Source organism: Euleptes europaea, chromosome 14 (genome assembly GCF_029931775.1).
Source record: "Euleptes europaea isolate rEulEur1 chromosome 14, rEulEur1.hap1, whole genome shotgun sequence".
NCBI classification, from domain to species: Eukaryota; Metazoa; Chordata; class Lepidosauria; order Squamata; family Sphaerodactylidae; genus Euleptes; species Euleptes europaea.
Genome location: NC_079325.1, coordinates 36,781,251 through 36,798,215, shown reverse-complemented (window position 1 = coordinate 36,798,215; position 16,965 = coordinate 36,781,251). Strand labels below are relative to the sequence as shown.

The window sequence follows — 16,965 nt, the reverse complement described above, 5'->3', positions numbered from 1 at the left end:
GAATGAAAACTCTTCAGTTGAGACAGCTCCCTATGGAGTATGGGGTAATCTTGCGTACGTGAATCAGCCCTTTAGTTCCTTGTATTCCTTTGGTATGGATAGCAGAACACCTTGCTTTGCATACAGAAGGTCTGAAGCTCAATCCCTGATGTCTCCAGTTTGAAGATCTCTCTCTCTCTCTCTCTCTCTCTCTCTCTCTCTCTCTCTCTCTCTCTCTCTCTCTCTCTCTCACTCTCTCTCTCTCTCTCTCTCTCTCTCTCTCTCTCTCTCTCTCTCTCTCTCTCTCTCTCTCTCTCTCTCTCTCTCTCTCTCTCTCTCTCTCTCTCTCTCTCTCTCTCTCTCTCTCTCTCTCTCTCTCTCTCTCTCCCCCCCCCCCCCCCCGGCATCAGTTTTCTATTGTGCTAGATTGGCCCATTGTCCAGCTCACAGCCCTGTGGTAGAGCCCATGGCTTGCATACGGGTCACCGGTTCAGTCCTTCGGTGTCTCCAGGTGAAATATCTCAAGTCGGGAAAGACTTTCTCTGCCCGGGACTCTGGAGAGCTACTGCTGGACAGAGCAAACAGTGTTGTGACAGATGGGGCAAATGTCTGAAAAGGCAGGTTCATGCGATCCTTTCCTGAATGCAACTTCCCACTTATTTCCAAAACCCAGACTTTGGTGGGTCTCCAAAGGAAGGGCCTGCCCCAGTTTAGGGTCTGCTGCTAGGAATACCTTAATACCTTGGCATGATGTTTGAATTTGCCATGCTGATAATCTTACTAGGATGAAACTCTTCATTAACTGTGGGCATTTATATATGGCTGTTTCCTTGCGGTAACCCTGCCGGCTACTTTGGGGCTTTGCCTTGATTATGCATGCATTTTCCAACCATCGGAGGTCTCCTGGCTATCCCCTCACATTTCCGCACATTTTGCCTGCGTTTTCTGGATTCGTGTTTAGCCAGCATCCAGAAAACCTGGCCGAAAGGCAGGGAAACGGGTGGGGAGAGCGAGCCGACCTCTGATGGTCACTGGGGTGACCCATGCATAATCAAGGCAAAGCCCCAAAGTAGTCAGTGGGGTGACTGTGTGGAAACAGCCATGCATACATGGCCTTTGTTTGGTTTCTTTCCTAGAGAGTGGAAAGAGTTTGGAAGAGTTAGAGAAGTGCAGAGTATAAATTCTGTTGAGTTGGCATGTAATGTTTGGCGCTATATACCAGGTGCAGACCTGAGAGGCTCTCGTTTCCCTGATCCTTTTCTGCTACGCCGTTGAAGAGCTGAATCTTCATCAGTAGAAACCACTACTCAAGAGACTGGCTGCTTTGAAACTTAAGCGGACACCCGGGAATTGGTATCCTCATAGCATCTTCCAGACTGTAGTGTATTTGTTTCATTTTTAATAAATGCCATTGCAATATTTATTTGTTTGCAAACTAGCTGTGGTGGAGCGTGCGTGGGGAAAACACATGATTAAGAGGGAAGGAAAGCTGTAGGAGTGTTTGCGCTTGGCATTGTGACCGTACCCCCTTCTTTAACCATGCCCACTTAGTACCCCTGCCATCTTCAGCCATGCTCCTCCTCTGAAGCATCCGTCTAATAAGAGTAAGCATGTACAGACTGCTGTTGCCTGATCGCTGAGCTACTATAGCCTAACCCATGCACTTGGAAAGAAAGAACAGAGCTTTCTTTAAAATAGGGTTGCCAGCTCCAGGTTGGGAAACTCCTGGAGATTTGGGGCTGGAGCCTGAGGAGGGCAGGGACTTCAGGGGGACACAATACCATAGAATCCACCCTCCAAAGCATCTGCTTTCTCCAGGGAAACTGATATCTGTAGTCTGGAGATGAGTTTTAATTCTGGGGATCCCCAGGTCCCACCTGGAGGCTGGCATCCTTACTTTGGAGCATGGGGTGGGCTCAACCCCTGCACCTCTCTGTTTGGTGGTTCAAGGTATTCATAAGTGGTCTGAAAAGAATGTGGTCGAAGAGGTTTATGTAGCTTGGATGGGGCAGGTGTGGCTATGGGCAGACAAGGGTGGGTGCTAAGGGGACATTAGGCTAGGCCTGAAACCCTGGCAGGAGCATTCAACCATTTTTGGCTTCTTGAGGGCCAAACTCTAGCAGCCAGGTGTATGTGGTAGTGGGTGAGCTGAATTTTCCATAAGGGTTTGAACTCACCAGCCAGTTTTTGGGCGACTACAAGTTTCTAGTCCATATTGTAATGTCAGTAAGGGACTCTGTGGTTGTGATGGTGCAGAGCAATTGGCCGAGCTGCCCGAATGCCACAGAGAGACACTGCAGGCGTTTTGGGAGGTTTCAAAGTGTTTTGAATGTTGGCAGGGGAGGAAACATGGAAGGAAGTGGCAGGGGTGTTGGCTTCCCCGTTGGGAGAGGAGGATGAGGGGTTTGTGTGCTCAGCTGTATCTCTGGATAAGAGATTTGAAAAAGGCCAAGGATAGGGTTGCCAACCTCCAGGTACTAGCTGGAGATCTCCTGCTATTACAACTGATCTCCAGCTGACAGAGATCAGTTCACCTGGAGAAAATGGCCGCTTTGGCAGTTGGACTCTATGGCATTGAAGTCCCTCCCCTCCCCAAACCCCACCCTCCTCAGGCTCCACCCCAAAAACCTCCCGCCGGTGGCGAAGAGGAACCTGGCAACCCTAGCCAAGGAGGTGACATCTCATGGGGAGAGGTGGCACATTGGCCAACAAAAGCACCCTCTGTGCCGTGCCAGTCCTTCGCTCCGCATTGTTTCAGCCACTTCAGAGTATAGGTTGCCGCTGGCGTCTCCCTACATGCCAATTTGTGCTGCCCTCCTCCCCGAGGCCCGGCCCCACACGCTGTTCTTTCCTCCCTGCGTTGCAGCAGCTGCCGTTGTTCTCCGCTGTAACGTTCCCAGCTGCAGGTCGCCGCAATGTCATAATATTGGTGATCAGGCATGCCCGCCGGTGAAATATTGTACTTGACTGATATTCGCGACTGTTTAGCTAAGCGCCGTGATTAGTAATGCCTTCTGAGTGTGTCTCCGTCTCGCTTGCTCTTTGTTCCCCCTCCTCTTGCATACTGATGGCTTTGGAAACTGAAGTCTACTCTCTCCAGATTACTGCAGTTTTCCGAGCTGGCTTGCTGCTTTTTCCAGGAGTGTGCAATTGTTCTGCAAACACAGCTCATGTAAATTTAACTATGGGCCACGATCCAAGGAGCTGCTTTGGGCTAGAGGTGGTTTTTGAATTCCTCATCTCTGCCGTTTTGGCTCCAAAGTCCCCTTTTCTATTCTGCCCTTCCCTTGTGAAACCTGAACCTGTGAATCTTCATCTTTGCACCATTTGCTTTTCCCCTGCATCAGACCTTTCTCATAAAAACATATTCATTTTTTGATATTTTTGTGTGTAAATAAATTGCTGGTGCCCATAATATGTGCATCATACCCCTAAACACTGCATAAAACTCTGGTGGAGGGAACATGCAACATGCATACATAATACAAACAAATCTACAGTGCTAACAGTGAAAAGTGGAAAACCAAAGGGTTAACTGAAATATTAATGGACATAAAATGAGAATCGCATTGGTAACTTTTGCTTATCCATCCTAGAAGAACGCCTGTAGTTGTGCCTATTCTCAGTGCAACTGCTCATTATTTTTTCCCGTTTATTTATTATGACTATAATTATACCCCATCTTTTTCTTTTCTTTTTTTTAGCACGGAACTCAAAGTGGTATAACAAACTAGGAGGTCTCCCATTCAGACATTGATCAGACATTGATCAGATCTCAACCGCCTTTGCTTCAGCAAGGAAGACCAGTTTCAGATTTAGAGTATTGGTTAGAGTATTGGTCTATTGATCTGGAATCCCCACTGTCATGGAAGCTTGCTGGGTGACCTTGGGCCAGTCACACTCATGGACTCTACCCTATCACACAGGGTCGTTGTGGGGGTCAAATGAAGGGGAAGAGAATGCTGTCAGCTGTTTTGGGTCCCCATTGGGAAGAAAGGTGGGGTATAAATGAAGTAATGTATAAATAAGGTGGAAGTGCTGTGTGCTTTAGTGACGACCTGAGTTCAGCTGACTAAAGAACCTGTGTGCCACAGAAACTAGAATCATAGAAGAAGAGGAGGAGGAGGAAGAAGAAGATGAAGAAGAGTTGGTTTTTATACCCCGATTTTCTCTACCTTTTTAAGGAGACTCAAACTGGCTCACAATCCCCTTCCCTTCCTCTCCCCACAACAGACACCTTGTGAGGTCAGTGGGGCTGAGAAAGTTCGGAGAGAGCTGTGACTAGCCCAAGGTCACCCGGCAGGTTTCATGTGGAGGAGAAGGGAATCAAACCCAGTTCACCAGATTACAGTCCACCACTCTTAATCACTACATCATGCTGGAAGGGGCCATTCAGGCCATCTAGTCCAACCCCCTGCTCAATGCAGGATCAGCCTAAAGCATCCCTGGCAACCATTCAGCAATTGCTTGAAGACTGCCAATGAAGGGATGCTCACTGCCTTCCTTGGCAGCCAATTCCACTGTTGAACTACTCTTACTGTAAAAAAAAAAAAATCCTAATATCCAGCTGGTACCTTTCCACCTGTAATTTAAACCCATTATTGCGAGTCCTATCCTCTGCTGCCAACAGGAACAACTCCCCACCCTCCTCTAAGTGACAGCCTTTCAAAAACTTAAAGAGAGAAATCATGTCACCCCTCAACCTTCTCTACTCCAGACTGAACATTCCCAGCTCCCTCAGCCTTTCCTCGTAGGGCTTGGTCTCCAGGCCCCTGATCATCTTCGTCGCTCTCCTTTGCACCTGCTCCATTCTGTCTGCTTCCTTTTTTGAAGTGAAACCTCCAGAACTACACACAGTACTCCATGTGCGGCCTGAACAATTCGGTATACAGTGGGACTATGACATCTTGCAATTTGGCTGTTATGCCTCTGTTGATATACCCCGAGACCACATTAGCCTTTTTTTCCACTGCATCACACTGGCTTCTCATATTTAGCTTACAGTCCACCTGCACCCCAAGATCTTCTTCACATGCACTGCTACCCAGAAGTATATCCCCCATCCAGTATGTGTGCTTCTCATTTTTGCTACCCAGATGTAGAACTCTGCTTTTATCCCTGTGGAATTGCATCTTGTTCACATCTGCTCACTTTTCCAGTGTGTTCAGTGTGTTGAATTCTATCGCTGTTTTCCGGGGTGTTCACTAATCCTCCCAATTTGGTGTCAGTTTGCTACTCCTCCCAATTTGTTGTCAAATTGTGTGTAACAGCAGGGAGGATTTCACTCCCAAATTTAGCTAATTTGTTTTAAATCCTCCTTACTTTATTGCAGCGACAGCCACTTGGTCTTACAGAACTAAGACCAAGTGGCAAATCCAAGGCAAAACCTCCCATGCATAAATGGCCTTAGTCTCCACCCCCCCAACCACCTAACAGATTTCCCACCCCTTCTTACAATGACTGCATTGATCTTTCAAGAATCTGCTCCTGAACATACCTTTCCTAGCAGTTGTGTAAACATTTGAGCATTCTGTGACATCACAGCAGTTCAGCCGACAGCTGTTTGTGCTGTTACACGGGAAGGGCAGTCAGGTGATTCCCGCTGGAATGTAAGCAGAACCTGCTCTGGAAGGAAAAGTTCAGAAATAACTAGCTAAGCGTGCTCATAACTAGTAACGGGGCGGATCTGAATTGGATCAAGATTTGCTCACCAGATTTGGTGATCCTGCCTGATCCTGTCCATTTTTTTAAAAACTCCCTTTTCAAGTCTGTGAAAAGCCTGGAGACCGCAAGGAACTCCCAGTGAGAGCTTGATAGGTCCTATAGGACTCCTTTGAGCCTATGCCTGTCTTGGCCTGAAGAGTCCTGCTCTGCTGAGTCTCTGGCCCTGTGAAGTGCTGTGAGCTTCCGAGGAGCTTCTGTGTAGAATGGGACAGCTAAGCCAGTGTGGTGTAGTGGTTAAAAGCGGTGGACTCTAATCTGGAGAACCGAGTTTGATCCCCCACTCCTCCACATGAGCAGCGGACCGGACACTAATCAGGTGAACCGGGTTGGTTTCCCCACTCCTACGTATGCAGCTTGCTGGGTGACCTTGGGCTAGTCACAGCTCTCTTCGAGCTCTCTCCGTCCCACCTGACTCACAGGGTGTCTGTGGTAGGTAGGGAGGGGAAGGGAAGGTGATTGTAAGACCGTTTGATTCTTCCTTAAGTGGTAGAGAAAGTCGGCATATAAAAACCAACTCTTCTTCTCCGCCCCCGGAGCACTTCCTGTACCTTGGAAGTCCTCTGGGGTGCTTAGCTGTCCTTGTGATGCCATGATCAGGAACATGATGGGGAGCAGAAGCCTTGCCAATTTGTGATTTATTCCCTTTAATTTTTTTAAATGTAGAATGCCTACTGGGTGTCCTCTTCATCTGCTTTTTAGATTGTTTGGAACTCCACTTATGAGGAGTGGCCCCTATTGTTACTCTGGTCTCCTTACCCATGGAGGATGTTAAGTACTGGAAAGTTGCTGGTTGAAAACCGAAGGAGTGTGGTGGGCTGAGCGAGGCAGCACACCAAGAGCAACACTTGAGGCATTGTTTCTGGTTCATTTGCAAGAGTCTTTTCCCAAGGGTACGCTGCCTATAGCATGGCCTGTTTGCATTTATATATTGTGACTGTCATTCTCGCTCTCTCTCGCTCTCCTGCTTGCTTTGTTTTTTCATCTCTTTTTCTCCTTTTTTTTCTGTTCTCAGAGTCCCCACCAGAGAGGACTGGACAGAGACGGGGGATGCCCAGCGGGGGGCTGGAAAAGAACCCCAGCATGGAGCCAGCTGCCCCAACCCCATTCCGTGTCACGGTGAGTATTATCTTTCTGCCAGGGGTGGACACCGGTGGAGGGTGGAATCTTATTTTAGAAACTGTCGAGAAGCACGATCCAACCAAGAGCCGTAGTCAGGCAAGTGTTCAAGCAAAGGGCCTGGTCCTAAATGCATACAATATGTGCATCATACACATAAATACTGCATAAACTGTAGGGGGAAACCCACGCGACTTACATGCACAATAGAAACAGATCTACAATGCTAACAGTGAAAAGCAGAAAAATCAGAAGGGTTGGCTGAAACATTAATGAGCATAAAATGAAAATGACATTGGGAACACGTGAGAATTTTAGAGCAACAATGTGGTCCATGCCCTTTGAACTTCAGAACACCAATGGTACATGAGTGGCAGCAGATCCTGGCATGGGTGGCATGTTGTGAGCCAGCGATCCCCAATTTTGTTGAGACTGTGGGCACTTCTGGAATTTTGAGACTGGGGTGCAACTCCAAAGTGCTGCGGTGGGGTGCAGGGCCAGTTACAAAATGTTAGAAGGTTGCAAACCAAGCATCTTCCTACCATGCAGGCAGATGTTTCTGAATTAGAGCTCCCTGCTGACTCAAAGGTGATGCCTTCTCTGATTTCATATTGAAGCCTCTTGTGCTCCATCAAGGTGAGCGGAAGCTGGTATCTGTTCTCTGCTTTAGGGTTGGTTGAAGAAGCAAAAGGGTGGCAGAAGACCCATGGGTGGGCACCAGGCTTTTACTAAATGCAGGCTGCCAGTGGGCAATCCCCTACCATTTCACCATTGAAGTTCTGGGTGGGAGAAAAACTCAAAGGGGCGGAGGACGTCTGACCAGGAAGTGATATAACTTTTGGGTTACACTCTAGAATTCCCCTCAGTCTCTATAGAGACTCGGGGGGGTCCAACAGCATCATCCAGAATTGACTTCACTTGCAGGTTAGACACGACCATTCCCAGGCCCCACCCTGGAAATCTCCCATGGGTTGGTGGGTAGAGGCCTGGCAACCCTAGCGGGCACAAAGGCACCCACAGGCACCACACTGAGGATCACTACCCTTGTGCCCCCTATTTTACTGGTGCTGCAGTTTCGACCATCCAATATTTGCTGTATTCCTTTTGGCTGAAAAGGAACCATATTCAATAAGGAACATTCTCTGTTTGAGAGGAATGGTCAGGGCATGTGACGATCCGAGGACAGCACCAAGTAAATCACTGTCTGGAACCAAATATTGCTGAGGAAAGGGAAATCATAATGTGTTGGTGGTCATCTTTACTTCTGGAGTACCTCTGCCTCTGATGAGCTTGTGGAAAGATGGGACTGCCTGCTTGCTTTGGGAAGAGATGCTTTGCTGAAGAAGCCGGTGAATTCCAGGTAGCCCATTGATGGGCACTACCTTGAGGGGATGTTGTGAGCTCTAATAGATGAAAGGGAGAAAGTGCTGGATGGCTGGAGAGGAGCTGTGCTTTCTCTGCAGCAATGCTCTTGGTGTCCTAAAGAAAAGTTGTTTGCTTTGGAAATTAGAGTGCCTGGCCAATGTTGTTTCCCCCCTCACACACACACACAGCGAGGAAGAAGAAGAGGAAGAGGAAGAAGAAGAGTTGATTTTTATATGCTGACTTTCTCTACCGCTTAAGGGAGACTCAAGCCAGCTTACAATCACCTTCCCTTCCCCTCCCCACCACAGACACCCTGTGAGATAGGTGGGGCTAAGAGAGCTGTGACTAGCCCAAGGTCACCCAGCTGGCTTCATGTGTAGGCGTGGGGAAACAAACCCAGCTCACCAGATTAGTCTCCGCTGCCCATGTGGAGGAGTGGGGAATCAAACCCGGTTCTCCAGATCAGACTCCACTGCTCCAAACCACCGCTCTTAACCACTACACCATGCTGGCTCTCACTAGTGGGCGGAGGAGTCTCCTTTAGGGGTGTTGTTGGGGTTTTCCCCTTTATCCTGGAAAATGGACCAAATTGAGGGTCCAAACCGTAGTCACAGAAAGAGAAAGCGAGACCATGGCGGGAGTCTGACCAGCAGCCGGCTCTGTTAGCCAGCTTCCCCCAGGCAACCCCAGTGGGTAAAGGGAGTGGGGAAATCTGAGGGTTTGGCGGGATATCTGTAAGACAGTTGTGGAAGTTGAACGCGAGGGCTGGTGGTTATTCCTGGGGTCACTGCTTGCTGAGGGGAGAAGGGAACGCTGCTGAGGAACGTGGCGGTTGTGCTTCTCCAAAGCACTTCTTGGGACGATGGAGTGACTTGTGGTGATGCTGTGATGAGAGAAAGAGGAGGGGGAGAGTTGACTAAGACCCTGTGGAACAGTGCAGAGATCTTTTTTGATATATGCCACTACAGCTGCAAGATTGGTTTATGCAGCAAAATGGAAACTTTCAGAGATACCGGATAAGATGGACTGGATAAATAAAATGTTGGAACTAGCAGACATGGCTAAACTTACGGCATTAGTAAATCAAAAGGAGAATAAAGAATTTGTGGGAGAATGGGAGGCATGGACAATATATTGTCAAAATGAATTTAAATTGGGAAGTATTGATGGTTATGTTTTGTTCTAATTCAGTTGATTAAGGTAGAAATACTATTAAGATTAATGATTTAGATTTTAAGAATTGCAACCTGATTTATATATGAAGTATTGTTTTGAATTAGAAATTAAATGCAAAGGTGACAAATAAAGTTATCAAAAAGATAGAGGAGGAGAGAGGGGAAGTCAACGTAAATATATGAATTAATTAGTTATATAGAATAGGGAAATATTGTTTATATCATATCATTATCTTAATGAATGATGGAAACTACTGTAATATAAAAAACAATAAAAAATGTTATATATAAAAAAAGACCCTGTGGAACAGTGCAGGGCAAGGGATGAGAATTTGAAAGTGGGGCTCTGGCCATGCAGAAAAGTAGCATTCCCAGCCAAAAGCCCAGTAACTGAGCTGCTTGCCCTACCACAGTAGGCTGAGCAACCAGACCCTTTAGCGTTAGTGAGTCCTGCACAGTTTTCTGTGGCCTCGGCTTTTCCTCAGGGCCCCTAGGCCTGGTGGGGGACGGGGAAGCCACTTGCGGAAACTGGCTTCTGCGAACGGTTCGCCCGCGCTTACTTGCTTTATTTTAAAAATTCATATCCCGCTTCTCAACCGGAAAAAAAAAAGTTTCCGAGGCAGTTTATTCAAAAATAGAACAACTCTGGGGCTTATCGCACCCAGTCTGGGAAACGTCTCTCAAACCCTTTAAAAACGTTACATTTTTTCCCCCACGCACCACTGACCTCCCGTTTCAGCTTGGAAATGCTTTGGAAGCGCCAGACATCTTTCCCCCCCCCCCCCGAAAACGCCTATACCACGATGTCAAGAACTGTCAGTCATACCCCCTACAAGTCAGAACCCAGCATCTCTAATCAATAAAAGAAAATTATGCCCAGGGGAGCAAGAGTTTGCGAAGTTAAAACAGGGGGGACCAGATTCTACAGATGTTTGAGGTATAAAATTTGCACCCCTAATGAATCAAAATCCTAAATCCTCCTGGTACCTAATCTCCAGTGGTACCAGGTGAGAGGAAGAGGGCTTTCCACAACGGAGGTGCCATCACAGAGCAAAGAGCAGATAGAATCATAGAGCTGGAAAGGGCCATACAGGCCGCCAACCCCCTCCTCAATGCAGGATTAGCCTAGAGCATCCCTGACAAGTGTTTGTCCAGCCTCTGCTTGTTCAGTTCGGGGGTTAAAAATACCATTTCTTTTCTTGTAACATAATGCTACGTCTGCTGCCCATCCATTTTTTTGGGTTATGTTGATGAAATATACATCAGATTTGTTAATGGATTTTTGGTCCATCATCCTTCTTGCTCAGCCTGTCTCTTAATTCAGTGCCGGGGGGGCTCCTTAACGGGAAGGGTGGGCTGTGCAAAGCAGACCGAAGAACTCAGTTGCACTTTCTTTGCACGTGCTACGTGCAGAGTGAAAATTTTGGCCCTGTCCAAGTGTGTGGTGGTCCTTTTGCCAGTTCTGCCCCCTTCCCCATGTCTGGCATTGCTGCCCTGCAGGGCCAGCCATGCCTCTAGTCCCTGTTTGTATGGAAGGGCAGATCTGGGAGGTTTGGGGTGGGGCTTTGGCTCAGTTTGTAGAGCATCTGCTTGGCATGCAGAAGGTCCCAGGTTCAATCTCCGGCATCTCCAGTAAAAGGGACTGGGCAAGTAGGTGATGTGAAAGACAGCTTGAGACCCTGGAGAGCTGCTTCCAGTTTGAGTGGAAAATCCTGACTTTGATGGACCAAGGGTCTGATTCAGTATAAGGCAGCTTCATGTGTTCATAACAGTTCAGGATGCAAATATATATGTATTGCTGATAGCAATGCAAGATTGCTGAAGCATTTAGATGAAAGCCCTGAGCAGCCTCTTAAACAAGCTCCGATATTCCAACCTCTTTCTGAATTTGTCAAGATACATATTTGTCACGTTTGAGCTGAAGGGGGGAGGATGGGGAGCGGTGCTGAGGGGGCAGGAGTTTTGAATCCCTGCTCATCCGTGAAGGTCATGATGCAACACTGGTCCAGTCACCTCTCTTGTGAACTAGCCTTCCTCAAAGGACTGATGAGAGGATGGAATGGAATGAGTTCCATAAATGTCACCTTGAGCTCATTGGAGGAAGGAACGGGTATAACTGTGTTTTGTATTACCTGGTTATTTATTTACTTTATTTATACCCTGCTTTTCTCCCCAACAGATCCAGGAGGAGGGTACATTGTCCTCATCTTCTCCATTCTATCCTCACAAGAATTGGCAAGGTAGGTTGGGCTGAGGGTGTGTCGACTAGGCCAAAGTCACCTCGCAAGTGTCCATGCAGAGTGGAGATTCACACCTGGATCCCCCAGATCCTAATCCAGCACTCTAGTCATGGTTGTTACTTTATTAAATAGTAATCAGTAGTAATCAAGCAATAATGGTGTAGTATTCAGATTCCTAGAAGATGAAGCCAGTGAAGGCAGAGCCAAATTCAAATTTATTAATACGGTCGACTGACCAGTCATGTGCCAGTACATCAAAATTTCCACTCATTAGTTTTGCACTGTAGAATCACAAACTGCCCATACATAAAACTGCCCATCAATAAAAGCAACTCCTGGTTAAAATTATCATCTTAAAATTGACTTAATTGTAAAATATTCTAGCAATCGCTTTCTAATAAAGTTCTGCGTATTTTAATAGCAACGGCGCAGAACTTGGCAGTTTGGAGCATAAGCTGAGGGTCTTCTCTAATAGGAGCTTCTTTGCCAAAAGCTCAGTCGACTCTTCAGGGAATTTACCAAGTAGGGGAGAAAATAAGCTTTGATCTAACTTCATGGTAAAATGGGCAATGAAGCCAGAGCCAGTGTGGTGTAGTGGTTAGAGTGACCCACTAGGATCTGGGGGACCCACGTCTGAATCCCAACTCGAAGCTTGCTGCGTGACCTTGGCCACACAATCTCAGTCGAACCTACCTCAGAGGGTTATTGTGAGGATAAAATAGAGGCAAGGAGATGATATAAGTCTCTTTGTGCCCCCATTGGGGAGAAAGAAAGGTTATACATGAAGTAAATAAATAAATAAAGCTTTGGGGCTAAGAGGACTTCATCCTCCTCCCTTTGGACCTGAAGACAGGAGGTGCTGTGTGCTATTACCAGGAACCAGGGTATGGAGCAGTGTCGCCAACTTTTTTTCTGGCAGGGCTCCTATACCTTTAACAGCTCTCTAACAGAAATATAGCTGGTGATACTTTTCTAGTGAAGGAGGAAATGCCTTCTACTGTTAGAAAAAGAGCCTTTCTAGAAAAACATAAGTTGGCAACCCTACAGGGAGGCAAGGGAAGCTGAGAACCCAGCAGATCCAGGAGGCAAAAGAAATGGGTGTCTGAACAATGATCTTCAATAATGATCTGAGATTTCCGAAGCATCCATGGACAGAAATAGCTGAAAGGCCACTCTAAAGTTGGTAATCTTTTACATTCTCTAAAACATGGTGGAAGAGAAGCAGAGCTTTTCATTAACTGTCATATATTAATCCTGCTTTTCCAAAAACGTGTGAATAAAAGCATTCGCTGAAATCGATACATTTAAATTAAACCCTCCCAAGAAAACCAGAACAGCAGCAAATCAGCACAGCAGCTGTTGAAGAGAAGAGGCAGAAACTCACCACTATGCTCTTAACAAGTAGGGTTGCCAGGTCCCTCTTCGTCACTGGCGGGAGGATTTGGGGGCAGAGCCTGAGGAGGGCAGGGTTTGGGGAGGGGAGGAACTTCAGTGCCATAGAGTCCAGTTGCCAAAGTGGCCATTTTCTCCAGGTGAACTGATCTCTATCGGCTGGAGATCAGTTGTAATAGCAGGAGATCTCCAGCTAGTACCTGGAGGTTGGCAACCCTATTAACAAAGTACCGGCCACATTCTGGGCTAATGTGAATGGAGTTGGTGATTCTTCCCTATGCTCCATGTACCCCCAAATCAGCTCCGTGTGTGCGTTCAAGGTTCTTCAAGTGTCTCTGGCTGTCTCCCCCCCCCCCCACCCAGAAAGTGAATCTCTACGATCTGTCTCCTTCAACAATGCTTCCTGACATGGAAAGCTCATGAATCTATCAATTATATTTATCCCCCATTATTGCTTATTGCTTTAAAGGGTGGAGCCAACTGCCAGATAAAAAGCCCCAGCAATTAAGGAGAAGGTAGGGTTGCCAGCTCCGGGTTGGGAAACACCTGGAGATTTTGGGAGTGGAGTCTGAGGAGGGCGGGGTTTGGGGAGGGGAGGGACTTCAGTGAGGTATAATGCCATACAGTCCACCTTCCAAAGTGGCCATTTTCTCCAGGGGAATTTATCTCTGTTTCCTGGAGATCAGTTGTAATAGTGGGAGATCTCCAGCCACCACATGGAGGTTGGCAACAGTAAGAGAAGGTGATAGAAGGCAATTGGTTGTGGAAGGATGGGGGTGAGGATACAAGATCTGAAGAAAACTTCAAACTGGCTCCTATCCGTCCTTCTTCCAATCCAAGCTCTCTTCTGCAGTGCTATATTTTTGCCGGCTTCCACTTGAAGAAATAATCTATAAACAATCTCCCAGAGGGAGATCTTGATGAGAGAAGTCAGTATTTTCCTTTGGTAAGGAATGGTTTGCGACTCTACGTCCAGCTATTATTTCATTGCAGTCCCAGGAGAGATGCCTCCCTTCAGATGAATGGTTTTTGTTTTAAAGCTCAGGATATAGAGCAGCCTAGATTCTAGCAAAAATTAGCCAGGGGACAATTGCATTCTATACGATTGCCTCTCATTAACCAGAAAAGAAGTACAAGGAACTGCTCCGCTTCACCCTCTGGGGACTAGCAATTGTTACTTTCATTTATTAGTAAATAGGGATATTATTACTTTTGGGTAGCAAAGCAGCCAGGAAGCTGTGGTACAAGGATCTGGAGTCTTGGAGCAACAGCCAACCTCTTGGGAAGGATGCCACAAATTTCACTGTGAACATGTTTGATAGGTGAATGTGTTGAGTTCGACAGCCACTATCATTTGTCACACTTCTGATCTATATGCCAGCCCACCGTCCACCCTGAACAGCTTTGCAGGTGTGCAGCAGCTGTCAAGATAGCATGGAAAGCAGAGTCCATGCTAAATAATGCACTGTCAATCCACTTTCAATACGCTTCAGTGATCGTTTGTAAGTGGATTTTGCCATTCCACACAGTAAAATCCAGCTGCAAAGTGGATTGAAAGCGGATTGTTCAGCATGTGTCTTACATCTTTGTCTTGTGAGGGCTTTTGCATCTGTGCAGTAGGAGAGATGATTCTACCTGGGGTCATGGATGGTCAGGTCATGTAACTAAATGATGAGACAGGGAAATACACTTCCCATAAGGCTGTGTGAAAAGGGACAATTGCAAACTATTGTCGACAACAGAGACTTAAATGAGCACCAGATGGTAAGACCAATCCACCATGAACTTCTCCGATCTTTTTTGAAGCCATCTAAGACAATGTCTTTATCCTGTGGCAGGCAGTTCCAGAAGGTAACTAATTATACATTGTGTGCAAATGTGTTTTCTTCTGACCCTACAGCTAGAGTTGCCAGGCTGCAGCCTGCAAGCTCTGAGAGCATTTGGGAGGCAGGGACAGGTGTGTCGGCATCGTGCTGGTGTGTGGATGGCACTTACGGCAAAAACCAGAAGTGTCGTCATGACATTGAGGGGTGCTCTAAGATATTAAAAATTCTATCGTTAAACCAAAAAGGTTTTGGCAAGTCCTGGTGCCCCCCTCCCTGATGTCATGACATCAGTTATGGTTTTCAGTGCAAATGACATCAGTGTGCTGGCACAATGCCAATGTGCGCCTCTGTTTTCACCTACTTTCTTTCTTCATGCGCCGGCAGGCCAATGTGCGCCTCTATTTTCACCTACTCTCTTTCTTCATGCACCGGCAGGCAACGACCAGTAAACTCAGCAATCCTACCAACCACCTATATACAGGAATTTACAGACCTTGACCGCAGGCGGGAGAGCTTTGGAAAAGCCCAGATCATGTGATTCCTGCCCACCTTAGTCACTTGAACAGAGGGAGATACCTTGAACAGGGTCAGTTGGATTATCCATCTAGCTCAACCTTGCCTATTCTGACTGCCAGTGACTCTCCAGGGTCTCAGGCAGAGAAGAGTCTTTCCCAACACCCAAGATCCTTTAATGGGAGATTTCGAGGATTAGAATGTAAGAACCTTGCTGGATCAGACCAGTGGTCCATCTAGTCCATGGTTCTGTTTAACACAGTGGCCAACCTGTTACCCTGGAAGGTGAGCAAGGCGTAGAGGCCAAGGCCTCTGATGTTGCCTCCTAGTGCTTGGTATTGAGAGGCTTTCTGCCTCTAAATATGGCAGTTCCCTTCATGGTTAGTAGCCATCGGTGGACCTCTTCTCCATGAATCTGTCAAATCTCCTTTGAAAGCCATCCATGCTCATGGCCATCACTATGTCCACTGACAGTAGGGTTGCCAACCTCCAGGTACTAGCCGGAGGTCTTCTGCTATCACAGCTGATCTCCAGTTGATAGAGATCAGTTCACCTGGAGAAAATGGCCGCTTTGGCAATTGGACTCTATGGCACTGATGTCCCTCCCCAAACCCCGCCCTCCTCAGGCTCTGCCTCAAAAACCTCCCGCCGGTGGTGAAGAGGGACCTGGCAACCCTAACTGACAGTGAATTCCACAATTTAATTATCGTTGAATAAAAAGGTACGTCGTTTTGTCTGTCCAGAATCGATTGCCTGTTAAACCAGGACTTTCTGAATGCGGAGTAGATAGTACGCCATAACCTCAAAATTTCCATAGTAAGATTCTTCTCTGTGGTCTGCCTGAGTGGCCTCCTGGCCTCAGGAGCAAGTATAGGTTTCGCTGCCTCCTTTTACTTCATTGTCAGTCATAATAAGCAGAACTCCCAGGATGAAAAGCTCAGTTTAGCTGCCCTTCCTGAGCTAAACCCCTTACGTTGATGGGTCTGGGTTCATGTGATATATAAAAAGATCTTCTTTAAAGCCGTCGCCAGATAAACTCGACAAATCTGACATTTAATTTCAAATCAGATCCCCTGCCCCCGCCCCACAACGCGTTCAAGTAAATTATATTTTAATGGCACAGTTTCCTTTTGGAGGATTCTGCCTTGTGTGCCTTCTGAGCGGAGCAGAGCCAGAATGAACTGGCTCTCTCCACAGCAGGGACCCCCAGTCTTTAATTGAAACCTAATTGTTTACTAAACCGCTCGAACCAGAAGAGAAAATTACTATAATTTTGGTCTGTGACTGCTTCCCTTTAAAAAAAACCAAAAAAAAAAAAAAAAAAAAACCCAAAAAATCCTCCAGAAAAACCTGAGGATTGAATTTTAAGAAGAATAAGAACATTATCCTGGATGATACATAAACAGAAAGCGATTATCATTAAACTGTCAACGGCAACTGGATTCCGATAACGACTCTTGGTGCCAGTGAGAAATTATATGTAAATGATTTTAGAGGATTTATCAGTGGCTTCAGTCATGGGTATGTGAAGTGGGAAGTATTAAAGATAGATGGGGGGGGGCAGGAAAGTAACACAGTCAAGGTCACCGCCACCTTATGCAAAAACCTCAGTATACAGATCTGCTGGCAGAATGC

The 16,965-nt window shown here is 46.7% G+C and overlaps 1 protein-coding gene across 5 annotated transcripts in view; it reads left to right on the top strand.

The window, feature by feature from the left end:
- The window catches only part of DAB2IP (DAB2 interacting protein), a 242,401-nt gene that overhangs the window by 31,401 nt on the left and 194,035 nt on the right, over positions 1 to 16,965 (top strand). For all 5 annotated transcript variants that reach the window (XR_008933770.1, XM_056860259.1, XM_056860258.1 and 2 more), the window contains exon 2: positions 6,716 to 6,819. Coding sequence is in view for 4 of the 5 variants with exons in the window: in XM_056860259.1 (XP_056716237.1) it covers positions 6,716 to 6,819 (104 nt within the window). In the remaining variant the exon portion in view is untranslated. The remainder of the gene's footprint in view (positions 1 to 6,715; positions 6,820 to 16,965) is intronic.